Consider the following 17,274-nt stretch of genomic DNA (forward strand, 5'->3'; position numbering starts at 1 on the left):
CAATCTCTTGAATACCAGCTTGCCACAGTAAATGTCATACCTATCCACTCTGTCAATAGTACCAACTAGATGTATTGGGGTCACTTTACATCTCCCTAAGCAGCAGAGAACATAAAAGTTAATTCCTATCATCAGTCTCAATTAAGAAATAAAAATTGAAGGATCAAGCCATTTCTGGCAAAGTGAAATGCAAGTCAAAGTGGCTTGAATACATTTTAACACGGAATTCGTTTTTAAATAAAACAGAAATACTGTAGTTAAATTTCTAAAGAAACAAGGAGTTCCAGCCCCATAATAATGATCTATTTGTTGTATCACTCGTCTCATATTTTACGAACCAGAGAAAGTTTGATAATTTTAATCTGCGAGTTTCATAGTACACTTCGACTCAAAATTCATTTCGCATGGCAGAAGTATTCTGCTGAAATAAACATTACAGAATGAAGCTGACGCCATTCGTTTCGAATAACACATGAACGTTAAGAAAATGGCACCAGTTTAAACTCACGAGATAAAGCCCATGCATTTTTTTTAGGTAAATGAACTGGTTAGAACGAAAGCTAAATATATAGACAATGAACCGTCAGTGGCGAAGGATTTTGGGGGCCATGTTGTAAATAGGTTCTGCAGAAGTTTATCCTCTAGCGAGCACTTCAAGACCAAAAAAGGCAATTCTGGAAATTCTCACCAAAACACAGCAACAAAATAAGATAAATCCGGAGATGATTGAGGCAAGAATATAACCGTTGTTAAGACACATGCGTACATACCATGTACAACAAACTTGGACGGCAAAAAGATCAAAGACAGTTCTGAGTCATGACTTGGAAAATCCACCTCAACCTCCCATAACGAATTCGCCGAAGGTTGAAGTAAGAGCAACTAAATCCCGAGGCTGGAACATTTTTTAAAGCCTTGTATCCTATGTGACTACAAAGCGAAAGAAAAAACGATGTTATTTGAAGTGATTTGAAGCTTGAGGGCCACCTCGAACGTCACGCAATTTTATTTCAAGTTGAAGTGAAATAGGAAAAAATTCTAAACTACTTTCTATCTTCGTAACAAATATCTCACGATCATCTCCACATACAACTTCGTGATTCATAGAGGTAAGACATCAACATCTTAAGACTAACCTTCAAGGTTTGAAGTCTCATGTGCACATCTTGATCGTCAGTAAATCAAATCTGAAACTTCAAGTTTTCGGCCTTTTTTCGCGTTTTGCTCGCAATATTAAAATACCCTCATCCGAAGAGCCAACAAACTCCACGAGTATCAACAGAATTAGAAATGGTGGTAAACTCGTCATAATCTTTCATCCCTCTCAAAAAAATGTTACAAAAGGTGTGGATTGCCCAGTTGAAAACCCGCGGAAGCGCATTCAAAATATCAAAATGGCGCTAAACTCGCCGAACAAATTTTATCGGCGAATGCGCAACGAAATGCCCTTCTGCCTCCTTCTGCCTTCTGTCACTCTGTTTGTGTCTTAGGTAATTTTGTGTCAATGTCACGTTATCGTTGCATAACTCGCTATATAGTTACATCATGTATTCTGAAGTTTACGGATGAAATCGAGCAAGGCGCTGTTTTCGGGAATTCATAGTCAATTTGGCTGCTTGTGTGTCTTCCCTCTGCATTGACTCGCCTTTGCATAACAGTAGAGTGGTTTAGCAAGAGGAAGGGAACGCCATTTCAGAACGGGAAAGCGCGCGGATAATCTGGACACGACTCAATTTCGACTTCAGGTGTTAGTGTTGCCGTTCTCCCCATCAAGTTCAGGATGTCATTTCGCTGGTTTTCCTGTCGTGATCAAAACGCCTAGGATTTGCGTTAATTGTGCACTTATAAACGAGATAATGTTGTTTAGAATGATTTCAGAACTCATTTCCAGGATAATCAGGTTCCTTTCTTTTTTTTATTCGGTGAATTTGTGAAAATATTACCGCTACAATTATTCTGGATTCCCGAAAGGAAACACGATCGTCAGCAAGCGATCTAAGATTTTAGGGCTCAGTTACCTTTTGTAATTGAGCGTGGCTTTAAGCAACGTAAGGGCCTTTCTTTGATACAGACGTAAAAATCGACAAATTTTAACCGTTAGTCGTAAAAAAAGTTAACCGTAAAAAATATGTCTGGTGGAAACAATGGAAAGGTGTTAACCGTTAGCCGGAAATTGGCCAAGATTTTAACCGATAGCCGTAAAAGCCATCACCCCATTGAGACCTCCTATAACGTGGACGGTTCGTTAAAACGACTGCTACGTCACTTTTTAACACAACGCGACGGCGTTCTCGACCCAGTTTTTTCTCGACATTTCTTCTCCGTGCGCCCTTTGGAAACGACTTTCCCGTCCTCTTGCTAAACACTCTATTAACAACTGAGTTGAAAACGCAAATTTTAGTTTTCCGCCATGGCTTGGACTTGTCATGCGTGTATAGAAAGTCTCAATCATATTGGAGCAGAATGGGAGCACATTTACGTCAGGCATTCTTATCGTTCAGATGTTGATGATGTTTCCTTATTTCCTCCATACTTTCCCTTACGGGAAATTTTCAATGGATTCATAGCCGAGCTTCATGAAGGCAATCTACAAGAACGAATTGATTCAAGTCACGGATCGATTAGACTCGTTTACCATTGCCCGTTTAATTTTTTTGTGGGTACCTTTCCAGATCCAAATCAGCGCCGAAGAATGGGTCGCATCATACATTATGCAACCCGTTTTGTTAAAGTCGTATGTGCTTCTTCGGAATGCCTCTCCTGTGGCCGTCGTTTTCCCAGCTGGGTAATTACCATGTATCCACATTAAGACGTCAACTAATCGAGAAAGACGTTTATGGAATATAAATCCAACGCTCCCGCAAAAGAAGATGAAGAGCTTGCTATTATACTGTTATAATTGGAAGTTATTATACTGTTATAATTGGAGTTTCTTCAGTCGGTGATTATATCAATACCATGCTACCTCACTAGGTCGTGATGCATGGAAGAAGCTGATTGGTCCTGATTTCTTGCAGCAGCACTGTAACCAAGAATAGTTCAATTCGCATGTGGCTGGTGATGGATTCAGCTGGGTATGAATGGGTATCATTGGCGTTTCATTCACTGAGTCAGTGAAATAAAATCACTTTTCTCTATATATTGTAGTTACTCAGTCGAAAATCTGTCTCTCATGGGAGATTTATCACTTTTACTCTCTCTTATATACTAAGGGCTATTACGAAGTGCAATATCTCTTGTTAATAACACGAACACGGCTTTAAAAACTCCTTCAAGTGATCAACTGATAACTTCTCCCAAAAATATCCACCCACTGATTAATAAACATGTAATGAGAATACTCAAACTAGTCAGGTAGTTGTTGTTACTTTGATCTAATAACAAATTCTTGTAACTAATATCCAAGGAAATGTGTAACAGCTAGTAGGGAGTATTGAGAATCAGATCTTGAGAATTAAATGATCAAGTACAGTCTTTTTAGATAAGATTTCAAAGTGCAAGGAGTAACTGAGACCTTAAAAATGAACAAAATATAACACGTGGAACGAACTAAGAAATCAATAAATGTCATAATTTCTAAAAAAAAACTGTGGCATGGCACTTAAACACCTTAACTTCTGATATTTATACATTGATTTTTGACAAATTTCACATCTCTCCGAGCGAGGAGGCGTAATATTTGTGCCCTGCAACACAAATTGCTTGTTTGTGATTACTCTCTCGGAGACATCAACTGAGAAAGAGATTTTTTTAAAGGAAAAATTCTCTACTTCTTCTTGAGAACTTAATGTTTCTTATCCCTTTATCACCCTGACAATTAACTTCCGCAAGAACACAGTTAGTCTTGACATGGAATCGCTCGATGAACACAAACTTTGTGAATTAGGCTGATATTTTAACCTTTAAACTCCCAGAAGTGATGAACATGTAACTTCTCCCTACAATATCCATAAATTGTCCGACAAACTGGTAATGAGAATACTCAAACTTATCTGATAGAAGTTGTTATCTTGATCTAGCATCAAATCCTCATAACTAAGTTACAAAGAAATGTTTAGCAGCTCGAGTGGAGAATTAAAAGTTAGATCTTGAGAGTTAACGGGTTAACATTTTATCCACAGACTGTGTGGTAGTTAACAATTTTGAATGAAATTAAGTTTTTATGAGAGGGCTAGACACGAACAATTAAATTACAGAAAATATATGGCAGACCATGACAATAGGTGACCAGTTATAATTTTATCGCCACGAGAGGGGGGCTCAGAGGATTTTTTTTTGGGGGGGGAGGGAGAGGGGGTGTGATTGTATGGTTTTCATAAGAACGGTGAAAGGTTCTGTCAGCCACATATAAACTACAGAGGCACTGTAGAAAATTGAGTGTTTTCTGTTTTGTATTTTTTTCATTCACTGCTATTCCCTTCTTTAGAACCTCACCACGCAAGCTACATTCACCAGATAGAGGTTAATCATTCAAATTCAAGTGGTAGAATGTAGGAAAAATGCATGTAGCCTGATATTCCATTTGATATTCCATTTGGATAAGCTTGATGGTCGTGCAGCTCTAAAAGGAACTTGTTGTTCTGCTTAATGTTAAACTTTTATGCTTCATATTCCGTTGAATATACTAGGGGCAATTATTAAGTGCAATATCTCATGTTAACAACATGTATACAGCTTTCAAATCCCCACGACCTCCTCGAGATTTCTAGTCAGTTTGTACTTCATTGATATTTTAGTGTGGATGAAAGGCAAAAAGGATTTAAAAAGTATGCATTTTCAAGCGAAAACGCAATATTTGGCGAGTCTCACTCTATTTCCCTTCCGGAGATGACTCGATTCGCATTATCGTGAGTACAATTCAAGAACAAATTTTTTCAAGGATGGAGACACACCTCCAAGTGCTTCTTTATTTCAACAGTTACAAAGATTACTTAATCGCAAGGAGACTAAATTGATAAGCATAATGCTTTTAGAATATATGGTGGCACTATGCAGTTAACCCTTTAACTCCTTCAAGTGATCAACTGATAACTTCTCCCAAAAATATGCACCCACTGATTAGTAAACATGTAATGAGAATACTCAAACTAGTCAGGTAGTTGTTGTTACTTTGATCTAACAACAAGTTCTCGTTACTAACATCCAAGGATATGTGTAACAACTAGAGGGGAGTATTGACAATCAGAGCTTGAGAATTAAATGATCAAGTACAGTCTTTTTAGATAAGATTTCAAAGCGCAAGGAGTAACTGAGACCTTAAAAATGAGCAAAACATAACACGTGGAACGAACTAAGAAAACAAGACATATCATGATAATTTCTAAAAACAACTGCGGCATGGCACTTACACACCTTAACTTCTGATATTTATACATTGATTTTTGACAAATTTCACATCTCTCTGAGCGAGGAGGCGTAATATTTGTGCCCTGCAACAGAAATAGCTTGTTTGTGATTACTCTCTCGGAGACATCAATTTAGAAAGAGATTTCTTCAAAGGAAAAATCCTCTACTTCTCCTTGAGAACTTAAGGTTTCTTATCCCTTTATTACCCTGACAATTAACTTCCGCAAGAACACAGTTATTCTTGACATGGAATCGCTCGATGAACACAAACTTTGTGAATTAGGCTGATATTTTAACCTTTAAACTCCCAGAAGTGATGAACATGTAACTTCTCCCTATAATATCCATAAATTGTCCCACAAACTGGTAATGAGAATACTCAAACTTATCTGATAGAAGTTGTTATTTTGATTTAGCATCAAACCCTCATAACTAAGTTACAAAGAAATGTGTAGCAGCTCGAGTGGAGAATTAACAAGTAGATCTTGAGAGTTAACGGGTTAACATTTTATCCACAGACTGTGTGGTAGTTGACAATTTTGAATGAAATTAAGTTTTTATGAGAGGGGCAGACACAAACACTTAAATTACAGGAAATATATGGCAGACCATGACAATAGGTGACCAGTTATAATTTTATCGCCAAGAGAGGGGGGCTCAGAGGATTTTTTTTGGGGGGGGAGGGAGAGGGGGTGTGATTGTATGGTTTTCATAAGAACGGTGAAAGGTTCTGTCAGCCACATATAAACTATAGAGGCACTGTAGAAAATTGAGTGTTTTCTGTTTTGTATTTTTTTCATTCACTGCTATTCCCTTCTTTAGAACCTCACCACGCAAGCTACATTCACCAGATAGAGGTTAATCATTCAAATTCAAGTGGTAGAATGTAGGAAAAATGCATGTAGCCTGATATTCCATTTGATATTCCATTTGATATTCCATTTGGATAAGCTTGGTGGTCGTGCAGCTCTAAAAGGAACTTGTTGTTCTGCTTAATGTTAAACTTTTATGCTTCATATTCCGTTGAATACACCAGGGGCAATTATTAAGTGCAATATCTCATGTTAACAACATGTATACAGCTTTCAAATCCCCACGACCTCCTCGAGATTTCTAGTCAGTTTGTACTTCATTGATATTTTAGTGTGGATGAAAGGCAAAAAGAATTTAAAAAGTATGCATTTTCAAGCGAAAACGCAATATTTGGCGAGTCTCACTCTATTTCCCTTCCGGAGATGACTCGATTCGCATTATCGTGAGTACAATTCAAGAACAAATTTTTTTAAGGATGGAGAAACACCTCCAAGTGCTTCTTTATTTCAACAGTTACAAAGATTACTTAATCGCAAGGAGACTAAATTGATAAGCATAATGCTTTTAGAATATATGGTGGCACTATGCAGTTAACCCTTTAACTCCTTCAAGTGATCAACTGATAACTTCTCCCAAAAATATGCACCCACTGATTAGTAAACATGTAATGAGAATACTCAAACTAGTCAGGTAGTTGTTGTTACTTTGATCTAACAACAAGTTCTCGTTACTAACATCCAAGGATATGTGTAACAACTAGAGGGGAGTATTGACAATCAGAGCTTGAGAATTAAATGATCAAGTACAGTCTTTTTAGATAAGATTTCAAAGCGCAAGGAGTAACTGAGACCTTAAAAATGAGCAAAACATAACACGTGGAACGAACTAAGAAAACAAGACATATCATGATAATTTCTAAAAACAACTGCGGCATGGCACTTACACACCTTAACTTCTGATATTTATACATTGATTTTTGACAAATTTCACATCTCTCCGAGCGAGGAGGCGTAATATTTGTGCCCTGCAACACAAATTGCTTGTTTGTGATTACTCTCTTGGAGACATCAATTTAGAAAGAGATTTTTTAAGGGAAAAATTTTTACTTCTTCTTGAGAACTTAAGGTTTCCTATCCCTTTATTACCCTGACAATTAACTTCCGCAAGAACACAGTTATTCTTGACATGGAATCGCTCGATGAACACAAACTTTGTGAATTAGGCTGATATTTTAACCTTTAAACTCCCAGAAGTGATGAACATGTAACTTCTCCCTATAATATCCATAAATTGTCCCACAAACTGGTAATGAGAATACTCAAACTTATCCGATAGAAGTTGTTATTTTGATCTAGCATCAAACCCTCATAACTAAGTTACAAAGAAATGTTTAGCAGCTCGAGTGGAGAATTAAAAATTAGATCTTGAGAGTTAACGGGTTAACATTTTATCCACAGACTGTGTGGTAGTTGACAATTTTGAATGAAATCAAGTTTTTATGAGAGGGCTAGACACGAACACTTAAATTACAGGAAATATATGGCAGACCATGACAATAGGTGACCAGTTATAATTTTATCGCCAAGAGAGGGGGGCTCAGAGGATTGTTTTTTTTTGGGGGTGGGGCAGAGGGGGTTTGATTGTATGGTTTTCATATGAACGGTGAAAAGTTCTGTCAGCCACATATAAACTATAGAGGCACTGTAGAAAATTGATTGTTTTCTGTTTTTTATTTTTTTCATTCACCCCTATTCCCTTCTTTAGAACCTCACCACGCAAGCTACATTCACCAGATAGAGGTTAATCATTCAAATTTAAGTGGTAGAATGTAGAAAAAATGCATGTAGCCTGATATTCCATTTGATATTCCATTTGGATAAGCTTGGTGGTCGTGCAGCTCTAAAAGGAACTTGTTGTTCTGCTTAATGTTAAACTTTTATGCTTCATATTCCGTTGAATATACTAGGGGCAATTATTAAGTGCAATATCTCATGTTAACAACATGTATGCAGCTTTCAAATCCCCACGACCTCCTCGAGATTTCTAGTCAGTTTGTACTTCATTGATATTTTTTAGTGTGGATGAAAGGCAAAAAGAATTTAAAAAGTATGCATTTTCAAGCGAAAACGCAATATTTGGCGAGTCTCACTCTATTTCCCTTCCGGAGATGACTCGATTCGCATTATCGTGAGTACAATTCAAGAACAAATTTTTTCAAGGATGGAGACACACCTCCAAGTGCTTCTCTATTTCAACAGTTACAATGATTACTTAATCGCAAGGAGACTAAATTGATAAGCATAATGCTTTTAGAATATATGGTGGCACTATGCAGTTAACCCTTTAACTCCTTCAAGTGATCAACTGATAACTTCTCCCAAAAATATGCACCCACTGATTAGTAAACATGTAATGAGAATACTCAAACTAGTCAGGTAGTTGTTATTACTTTGATCTAACAACAAGTTCTCGTTACTAACATCCAAGGATATGTGTAACAACTAGAGGGGAGTATTGACAATCAGAGCTTGAGAATTAAATGATCAAGTACAGTCTTTTTAGATAAGATTTCAAAGCGCAAGGAGTAACTGAGACCTTAAAAATGAGCAAAACATAACACGTGGAACGAACTAAGAAAACAAGACATATCATGATAATTTCTAAAAACAACTGCGGCATGGCACTTAAACACCTTAACATCTGATATTTATACATTGATTTTTGACAAATAGATCTTGGGAGTTAACGGGTTAACATTTTATCCACAGACTGTGGTAGTTGACAACTTTGAATGGAATCAAATTTTTATGAGAGGGCTAGACACAAACACTTAAATTACAGGACATAGATGGAAGACCATGACAATAGGTGACCAGTTATCACCAAGAGAGGAGGGGCGCAGAGGATTTTTTTTTTGGGAGGGGGGGGGGGGTGATTGTATGGTTTTCAGGTGAACAGCGAAAGGTTCTATCAGCCACATATAAGCCATAGAGGCACTGTAGAAAATTGAGTGTTTTCTGTTTTGTATTTTTTTCATTCACTGCTATTCCCTTCTTTAGAACCTCACCACGCAAGCTACATTCACCAGATAGGGGTTAATCATTCAAATTCAAGTGGTAGAATGTAGGGAAAATGCATGTAGCCTGATATTCCATTTGATATTCCATTTGGATAAGCTTTGTTGTCGTGCAGCTCTAAAAGGAACTTGTTGTTCTGCTTAACGTTAAACTTTTATGCTTCATATTCTGTTGTGTAAACTTGGGGCAAATATTAAGTGCAATATATATTGTTAATAACACGAATACGGCTTCCAAACCCTCATGACTTCCTCGAGATTTCTAGTCAGTTTGTACTTCATCAGTATTTTAGTGAGGATGAAAGGCAAAAACAATTCTAAAAAAAAGTATGCATTTTCAAGCAAAAACACAATAGGTGGCGAGTCTCACAAAATTTCCCTTCAGGAGATGACTCGATACGCATTATCGTGAGTACAATTCAAGAACAAATTTTGTCAAGGATGAAAACATTCCTCTAAGCTTCTTTATTTCAACAGTTACAAACATTACTTAATTGTTCTCAGTTCAATCTAATGCAGCAGCTCCTGAGATGATCTCAATCAATTCTCTTGTAATCACAGCTTGGCGAGTTCGATTGTATGTCAAAGTCAACTTGTCAATCATTTCACCTTTAAGAGAGATCGAGACAGTTAGTAAACTTTGATGAGGGTGAAATTCTTTTGTAGATCTTTTGGGGCTGAAATACTCATTCTCTGACCAAATCACATGAACAACAGTTACGAATATTGGAAGATAACATGAGTACTGAATGAGCACGGTATAGCAAACGCTTCAAGAGACGGGCAATTTTTACACAAAAAACCATTGCTCATTTGCAATTTTACCATCCAGTATCTTGGATGGCTAGGATTAGAAATCAGTTAGAAAAAGCCATGTTTGATTGATAACACGTTATCCAGCTCTTTTGAGCAATTTGCAATTGAGTGTTGAAAATTTACTCACCTGCATTTTTACTAGCACTGTCCATTGCAGTCATGCGAGAGCTCTGTTCGCTGCAGGCTCCCTCCTTCATGCCATAAAACAAAAGACTAGCCAAGGAGAACTCAGAGTAGTTCTTTATCGCATCAGAATCCAAGTCATCATAGGTACTCAGAGTGTCTAAGAATCCAAAATCCACAAGAAAAGTTAAATTTCAACCCTTTACACCCTAACATCAGTAGCCATATTCTCCTTACTGTTCTCCATACATTTTTTAAGGTGCTGTTAAGGAGAAATTGTTAAACAATCAAGAGCTTCTTTAGTTGGTGATCATTTCCTTTGTTCTCCTGACCTCAACTGATTCGGGGTAAAAATGTAAGAAGAAATTAGACATGAGTCACTCCTATGGGTCGAAGAGTTACTTGCCCCAGAGATACAAGTAAAGCTACCAAAATGTAAAACTGAGAAGAATGACAGTTGTTTGAGAAAATTCTTCACATGATAAACAAATAACTACCACAATTTTCCTCACAGCTACAGTGCACATTTCTATTGAATAAACTGCACCAAAAGAAGCTTAGGAAAATTTCGGGCTTGGACAAGGGTCACACTTGTGCCTGCCATATGTTGGTTGGGTGCTAATGCTGATTAAATGACAAAGTCAATTGTTGGAAGTAGGGAAAATTTGAGTCAACAGATTATCAGAGCAAGGCATGTTCTTTACTTTTAGCCCAAGATATCTCAAAGAATAAAGAGATAAAAGAAATTATGGCCACAGTCTCATAATCTGCTTGCTTTGGTCTCTTGAATTCACCCTTTCATTCCCAAGATATCATCACAAATTCTGCACACTGTCTGCCATACAGTTCTAACAATGTTAGTTTAGAGAATTATTTTGGTATTGGATCAACTAGCAGTGCCCTTGTTGATATTTTTCTTTATTCTGATCACTTATCTGCTTGATACTGTATGGATATTGTAAGGAGAAATTCTGTCTTGGTCACCCACAGGAGGTATAGTGTTAAGGTAAGTCACACTTTGATCAATCAGAATGCATGATTGTTTGCATTATAATCACTCACACAATTGAAATAAATGCATATACTTGATTATGATTAAACAAATTCATGTAATTCTCCTTACCTCCTGAGACAGAATTCAAAGTATAAAACGAGTGAAGTGGTTTTTTCTGAGTCTTGTATGAAACCACTGACCTGATGAAAGAAAACCCACTTTGTTTGTCTTTCACTCACAAATACTGAACTGAAACATTTCTCATATTTGTCTTGTACCATTAAGAATATACATGCAGGGCTAAAGCTAAGAGATTAGGCTACCAGCTGAAATTCAAAGTAAGGCTGCTCAAAGATGGTGCCTCACAGAAGGTGCTTTGCGTGTTTTTGTGAAGTGATCACCAGCTGAAAAATCCAGCTGATGATTACCACATATTCATACAGTAAATTTTTTTGGCACCACACAACAATCCTGAATATGTACAACTTACTTAAACCAGTTATAATACATCTCTCCCATATCATACTGGAATCCACTATCAAGGATTTCCTGGGCGATGAAGGTGGCTTCACAGAACTGAGGAGGCTTTTTACCAATCTCTGAAAAGCTCATCAGCAAGTAGTCACCTAACAAACAATAATAAATATATTTAAAAAGAAAGCTAAAAAGAAATCTTTAGGAGACGGTTTATTATGAACAAAACCAATAAGAAACAACTTCCCCAGTCCTTAATATATAGGGTACAGTGTTGGTTTGGAGAATTTGGTATCAGATCAATCAGAAATCCCATAATTGATTTTTTTCTTTATTCTCATCACTTGTCTGCATTATATTGTATAGATATAGTAATGAGAAATTCTGTCTTGGTCACTCACAGGAATTAAAGGGTTAATTACCTCTTGTTAGTTTGCTATAAAGACTTCACTTATGAAAATTGCCACAGATAGTGCTAATTTAAGCAAGTTTGTGGCATGTTCACCAGATGCTCTCAGAGATAAATCACACCCCAGATTTGTTGTGGAAATTTTCAGAAAAAAGTTCAGCTTATACACTGTTTCCTGCTCTGGAGTAATCAATAAATTCCTTGAAATTCTATCCACTTACCATGTGTTCGTAGAAACAACTGCCTTGCTTTCTCTCCACAAGCCACAATTTTTGTGCTGTCATCAACCTCCTTTTCTCCCAAAGCAGCCTTAACAGCCTTCACCAAGCTAGAATGGATCCCACCACACAATCCACGATCAGATGACATCACAACTATGAGGTTTTTGGGTGTTGTCTTGTCTGCATCACTTGGTTTGATTTCAACTTTATCATACAAAGCTGAGGAACAACATGTAAGCCATGATCAGATCAACAAAAGCATTTGTCCACATGTCCATGTACAAAAATTCACACTGTTTCTCTATCCTCTGTTCTCATTTTCAAGACCCAAGATTGTGAGTCAAAGCAAATTCAGTTAAATTTACATACCTGAAGCACCAGCTCCATAAATTCGTGCAGGACGTAATTCTCTCTCTGCTTTACCAAACTTGGCAGCTGATACCATCTTCATGGATTTTGTAATCTTCTGGATATTTTTCACACTCCTTAATCGCAAGGAGACTAAATTGAAAAGCATAATGTTTTTAGAGTAAGTGGTGGCACAATGCAGTTAACCCTTTAAGTCCTTTAAGTGATCCACAAAAATATCCACCTACTGACTAGTAAACATGTAATGAGAATACTTAAACTAATCAGACAGTTGTTGTTATTTTGATCTAACAACAAATTCTTGTTACTATTATCCAAGGAAATGTGTAACAGCTAGAAGGGAGTACTGACAATAAGATCTTGAGAATTAAATGGTCAAGTACAGTATTATTAGATAAGATTTCAAAGAGAGACAAGTAACTGAGACCTTAAAAATGAACAAAAAATAACACATGGAACGAAGTAAGAAAACTAGAAATGTCATAATTTCTAAAAAAACACTGTTGCATGGCACTTAAACTCCTTAACTTATGATATTTATACATTGATTTTTGACAAATTTCACATCTCTCCGGACGAGGAGGCGTAATATTTGTGCGCTGCAACACAAATTGCTTGTTTGTGATTACTCTCTTAGAAACATCCACTGTGAAAGAGATTTCATTACGTGAAAAATCTTTTTTTCTTCTTGAGAACCTAAGGCTTCTTATCCCTTTATTGCCGTAACAATCAACTTCAGCAAGAACACAGTTATTCTCGACATCGAATCGCTCGATCAACACAAACTTTGTGAATTAGTTTGATATTTTAACTTACTATCTTTCAATGTTGCCATGTTCCTTACGGCTGGACTGCAAAAAAAGAACAGAAAAATACAGCACTCAGAAAAATCTGGAAATTGCCATATCCGTTACCCGTAAAAGTTCAGTTTCTCACCATGATGCTGGCCTAAAAACAGCTCCTCGAATGAAGACCGTGTTAGCCGCCATCTTGGATGTCTGTGCGTCCCTCACTCGGTCACGTGGGTTTATTGGACCGCTGACTAACCAATCGCTTTACAACACAGAATATCATTGGTCAAAAATTAGAATTTGATGACTTGACCAATTAGAACTTAATTAAGAAAATCAAAGTTTGTTATCGCAGGCTCAATTAAATTGAACACGTTTTGTATTTTCGAAAATCACAAGGAATAGGGGTGAAAATGTCGGGTCGGGAAGGTAATTTTTAGATTAAGTTCCGACTTCTTTTGCTGGTATGTTGTTAATTGATTCTATTATGAAGTCCACTGATCTACCATTTTTCGCAGGAGGAAAGAAAAAACCACTCAAACAGCCCAAGAAAGAAAAGAAGGAACTGGATGAGGTACAATTTTGCATGTTAGGAATCGAACGACAAATTCGTTCAAATACTTAGGCGTGCAGCTGTTATAATTCAATTTTATCCCTAATTTGAGTTGTATCTGTCTTTAATTTTTTGTTACTTATCAAAAGATACGCTGCCTTTCGATGGTGAGGATAAATGTGAGACAGCTCTAGGGCTACACACGATCATTCTTTGATGGGCGCTCATCTAAGTTAAAGGGGTTTTCAATGAAAAGCTGTTAGAAGGCAGATTGATTTCTTCATATTCTATGGTGCGCAAGCAAAAATTTCATTTTTAAGACTATACATTTTTTCAGAAATACAATAAACTTCGTTTTCCTCTCGATCAAAGCTTCTAGAATGTGTCATGTAGAAGGGCTGTGGGGGAGGGGGTAGTGGGATGAAACTCATTGGGGGGAGGGGTTGTATGAAGGTCTGTTGTAGAGCCTAAGGAGGTATACTGTTAAGAGGTAGTCGTGGTGTGGAATAGATTTTCAGATTAACCCCTTAACTCCCATCAGTGACCAAGAAATAATTTCTCCTTACAATTTCAATACAATATCAAACAGACAAGTTAGGAGAAACATCAACAAAGGATGATCAGTTGATCCAATACAAAGTTTCCAGAACTAACTTCATAAGAATTGTATGGCAGACAGTGAGGAGAATTACTAATAAGATCTTGGGAATGTTAATCATTTTATTAGGTTATTAAACCTATCCCAGAGAAGCAAGTAATAGAATTTGAACTTGGTGCGGACACCTTAAGTTTCTGATCATGCTGTATACAAGGGTAATAGTGTATTTGAAAAATAACACACTTCTGATTGGCTGAAAACAAGTGCATTCTCAAGTTATATGAGTGCAAAGTTGTAACACGAGGGCAAATTACAAAAAGTGCATGCATGCTTTCAAAATTTTTTCTGTTTCAACTTTCTGTAATATTTTTTCATGTACATGATTAACAAGTAATAAAATGATTTCTCTTGCAGTTTGGTGTAATAAGCACTCTTCAACAACTACAAATTGCACTTGCCCTATGGGCTTCTACAAAAAAATTCACAAGAGCTTATTCACACAAAATTGTACTCAAAATCATGTTGTTACCTATAGTAATTTTTTTAGCAATTTTTTAGGATGAGGTGGCACACCAGGAGAAGATGAAGGCTGATAAAAAGGCACTGGAACAAGCAAAGGCTAAAGCAGCTCAGAAAGGACCAATGGGTATGAGCAATGCTTAGTGTCTAGTTTCTTCTTACAACAATAATTCTGCTAAACCAACATGATTGAGAATATAAGAAAATGTTCGCAACCTAAGAAGCTTTGATTGTGAGACAAATTCTCCCAGTCAGTACCAAAGGGAATGTATAGAGAGGAGTATAGAGAAATTGGATACTGATGTTGGAGTGTCAGACCTGGGTTAATAAATCCTAAGAGTAATTATCATCTAATTTCTTCCTACAGTAATACTGCCACATATAAATCCTACAGTACAGTGGTGAGAATAAAAGAAAATTATTGCCAACCTAAGAAGCTTTGATTGTTAGATAAATTCTCCTTGTCAGTACCAAAGGGATGTATAGAGAGGAGTATTGAGAAAATCGATACTGATATTAGGATGTTAAGGCTTGGGTTAATAAATCCTAAGAGTGACTATCATCTAACTTCTTGTTACAGTAATACAGCTGAATCATTCTTTAGGATCATGGAAATAACAGAAATGATGGCTTCCCTAAGAATCTTTCATTATGAAATGAATTCTAGCTAGTGAAATAAATCAAAATACAAATTTGTAACAAAATTTACTTAAGTTTGTTCTTGCAAAAAATCATCCCTTTACATAATACCTTTCTGAAAAAGTTTTGCTTCACAGAGGAAAATGATAACCCTTTGCAATTAAATATTAGTATGCATTTTCTCCACACTGTTGTCAGACATTTCCGAAGGTTCTGTTAAGGAGATTTTGTTGAAAAATCAAGAGCCTCTTGAGTTGAAGATCTTTTCCTATATTCTCATGACCTCAATATTTGACACAGGAGAGATACTTTAAGGAGAAATTGGACTTTAGTCACTTTAAGGGCTTAAATAATTAATAGTTTATTGTATTTGATACAATCTTTCTTATTTTTCCAGGTGGAAGTGGTATAAAAAAATCCGGAAAGAAATGACATTGGATTATTTATCCTGCACAAAGTCCAAAACAAGGATCTCCCAGTTTTGTCCCTTGTACAGAACTTGTATATCCTGTAATAGTTTAGGCAATGGCAATCATTTAGTTAGTAACCAAGTTATAGATAAACATGATTTTCATTTCTAAAATGTTTTTTCTTTGATCCTTTATGATAAATACAATGATTATTATTATCATATTTTTATTATTACAATTGTTATTATCTTTTTTATTGATATTATTATTTTGCTGTTTTAAGTACTTGAGTGGAGAATTTTTTCCCCTTTTCCACACAACTTTTGACCTCTAAGATCAAATTATCAATTCTCTGTACTTTCTGCCATATATTTCACACATTTTAGCTCTGGGATTTTGGAGCTAAATCAAACAAATCCCTCAGTTTTCTTTCTCTCTTTTAACATCACTCTTCTGCTTTCAAGTATATTTATTTTGAATGGGGTGGTTCCTTTTTCCTCACTCCTGGAAGTGAAAGGGTGTAGAATTTATCGTAAATTTTATTTTTTCTGTTACCTGTGAGACATTTAAAAACTCTTAGGAGATAAGATAGAAAAAAAAAGAAAGAAAGAAAAGTAATGCCTCAACTGAGACCTTGTATCCTTTGCATGAAAATACTTACGAAAAAATTGCATTGTGCTAATCATTGGCTACTAGGCTGCTAAAATCTTACCCCTAAAAAGTTGCTTAACAAAAGATTTTAATTATATCAAAGTGTCTAAAACTCAATGCACGATACTCAAAAATGCCCAAAAATGTCAATGTTAGGAAATTTATGAACACTTACTTGCTTTAAAAAAAAAACATTTTTCCTACCTAAGTGTGAAAAAAAACTTTAGGTATTACTTAGTGAAAAAGACAAGACATGCAAAAACACCACTCAACTGTGGCGACCAGGCCGCCCTTGCCTGGCTAACACGTGTTGAAATCACTGCTTAAAGTAAAACATGACACCATTACGCATCTTGTTATCGTTTGATAAGGCATTGATATAACAGGCATTAAGTTATTATTTTTTTAATGTTACGGGAAAAAAATAGAATATCTGTCTACCGGGCTTCTTCAGGCATATCAATCGTCAAAT

At 36.3% G+C, this 17,274-nt stretch overlaps 2 protein-coding genes and 1 long non-coding RNA gene across 4 annotated transcripts in view; 2 read left to right on the top strand and 1 right to left on the bottom strand.

The window, feature by feature from the left end:
* The window catches only part of LOC149045852 (uncharacterized), a 29,919-nt gene extending 26,571 nt beyond the window's left edge, over positions 1–3,348 (top strand). For both annotated transcript variants that reach the window (XR_016186856.1, XR_016186857.1), the window contains exon 4: positions 2,974–3,348. This is a non-coding gene — a long non-coding RNA (uncharacterized LOC149045852). The remainder of the gene's footprint in view (positions 1–2,973) is intronic.
* Positions 3,349–9,665: 6,317 nt separating this feature from the next.
* LOC113667810 (ATP synthase F(1) complex subunit gamma, mitochondrial) lies at positions 9,666–13,656 on the bottom strand. Its single transcript, XM_089207221.1, has 8 exons — positions 13,578–13,656; positions 13,458–13,492; positions 12,642–12,773; positions 12,273–12,491; positions 11,659–11,794; positions 11,298–11,368; positions 10,179–10,334; positions 9,666–9,844 (listed from the first exon to the last, which is right to left on the bottom strand). The coding sequence occupies exons 1-8, from the start codon at positions 13,628–13,630 to the stop codon at positions 9,741–9,743; spliced, it is 906 nt and encodes a 301-aa protein (XP_089063347.1). The 5' UTR covers positions 13,631–13,656; the 3' UTR covers positions 9,666–9,740.
* Positions 13,657–13,767: 111 nt separating this feature from the next.
* Positions 13,768–16,433, top strand: LOC113667814 (translation machinery-associated protein 7-like). Its single transcript, XM_089207222.1, has 4 exons — positions 13,768–13,861; positions 13,951–14,006; positions 15,142–15,229; positions 16,139–16,433. The coding sequence occupies exons 1-4, from the start codon at positions 13,846–13,848 to the stop codon at positions 16,171–16,173; spliced, it is 195 nt and encodes a 64-aa protein (XP_089063348.1). The 5' UTR covers positions 13,768–13,845; the 3' UTR covers positions 16,174–16,433.
* Positions 16,434–17,274: the final 841 nt, after the last annotated feature.

This window comes from Pocillopora damicornis, chromosome 5 (genome assembly GCF_964200805.1).
Source record: "Pocillopora damicornis chromosome 5, jaPocDami1.2, whole genome shotgun sequence".
Classification (NCBI taxonomy): domain Eukaryota; kingdom Metazoa; phylum Cnidaria; class Anthozoa; order Scleractinia; family Pocilloporidae; genus Pocillopora; species Pocillopora damicornis.

Coding starts and splice junctions, on each gene's coding strand:
- LOC113667810 (XM_089207221.1), bottom strand. CDS start 13,630: ATGGCGGCTAACACGGTCTTCATTCGAGGAGCTGTTTTTAGGCCAGCA. Junction 13,493..13,577: donor GTTTTTAGGCCAGCATCATG/GTGAGAAACTGA, acceptor CTTTTTTTGCAG/TCCAGCCGTAAGGAACATGG. Junction 12,774..13,457: donor CATGGCAACATTGAAAGATA/GTAAGTTAAAAT, acceptor TTTTCAATTTAG/TCTCCTTGCGATTAAGGAGT.
- LOC113667814 (XM_089207222.1), top strand. Junction 14,007..15,141: donor AAAAGAAGGAACTGGATGAG/GTACAATTTTGC, acceptor GCAATTTTTTAG/GATGAGGTGGCACACCAGGA. Junction 15,230..16,138: donor AGCTCAGAAAGGACCAATGG/GTATGAGCAATG, acceptor TTATTTTTCCAG/GTGGAAGTGGTATAAAAAAA.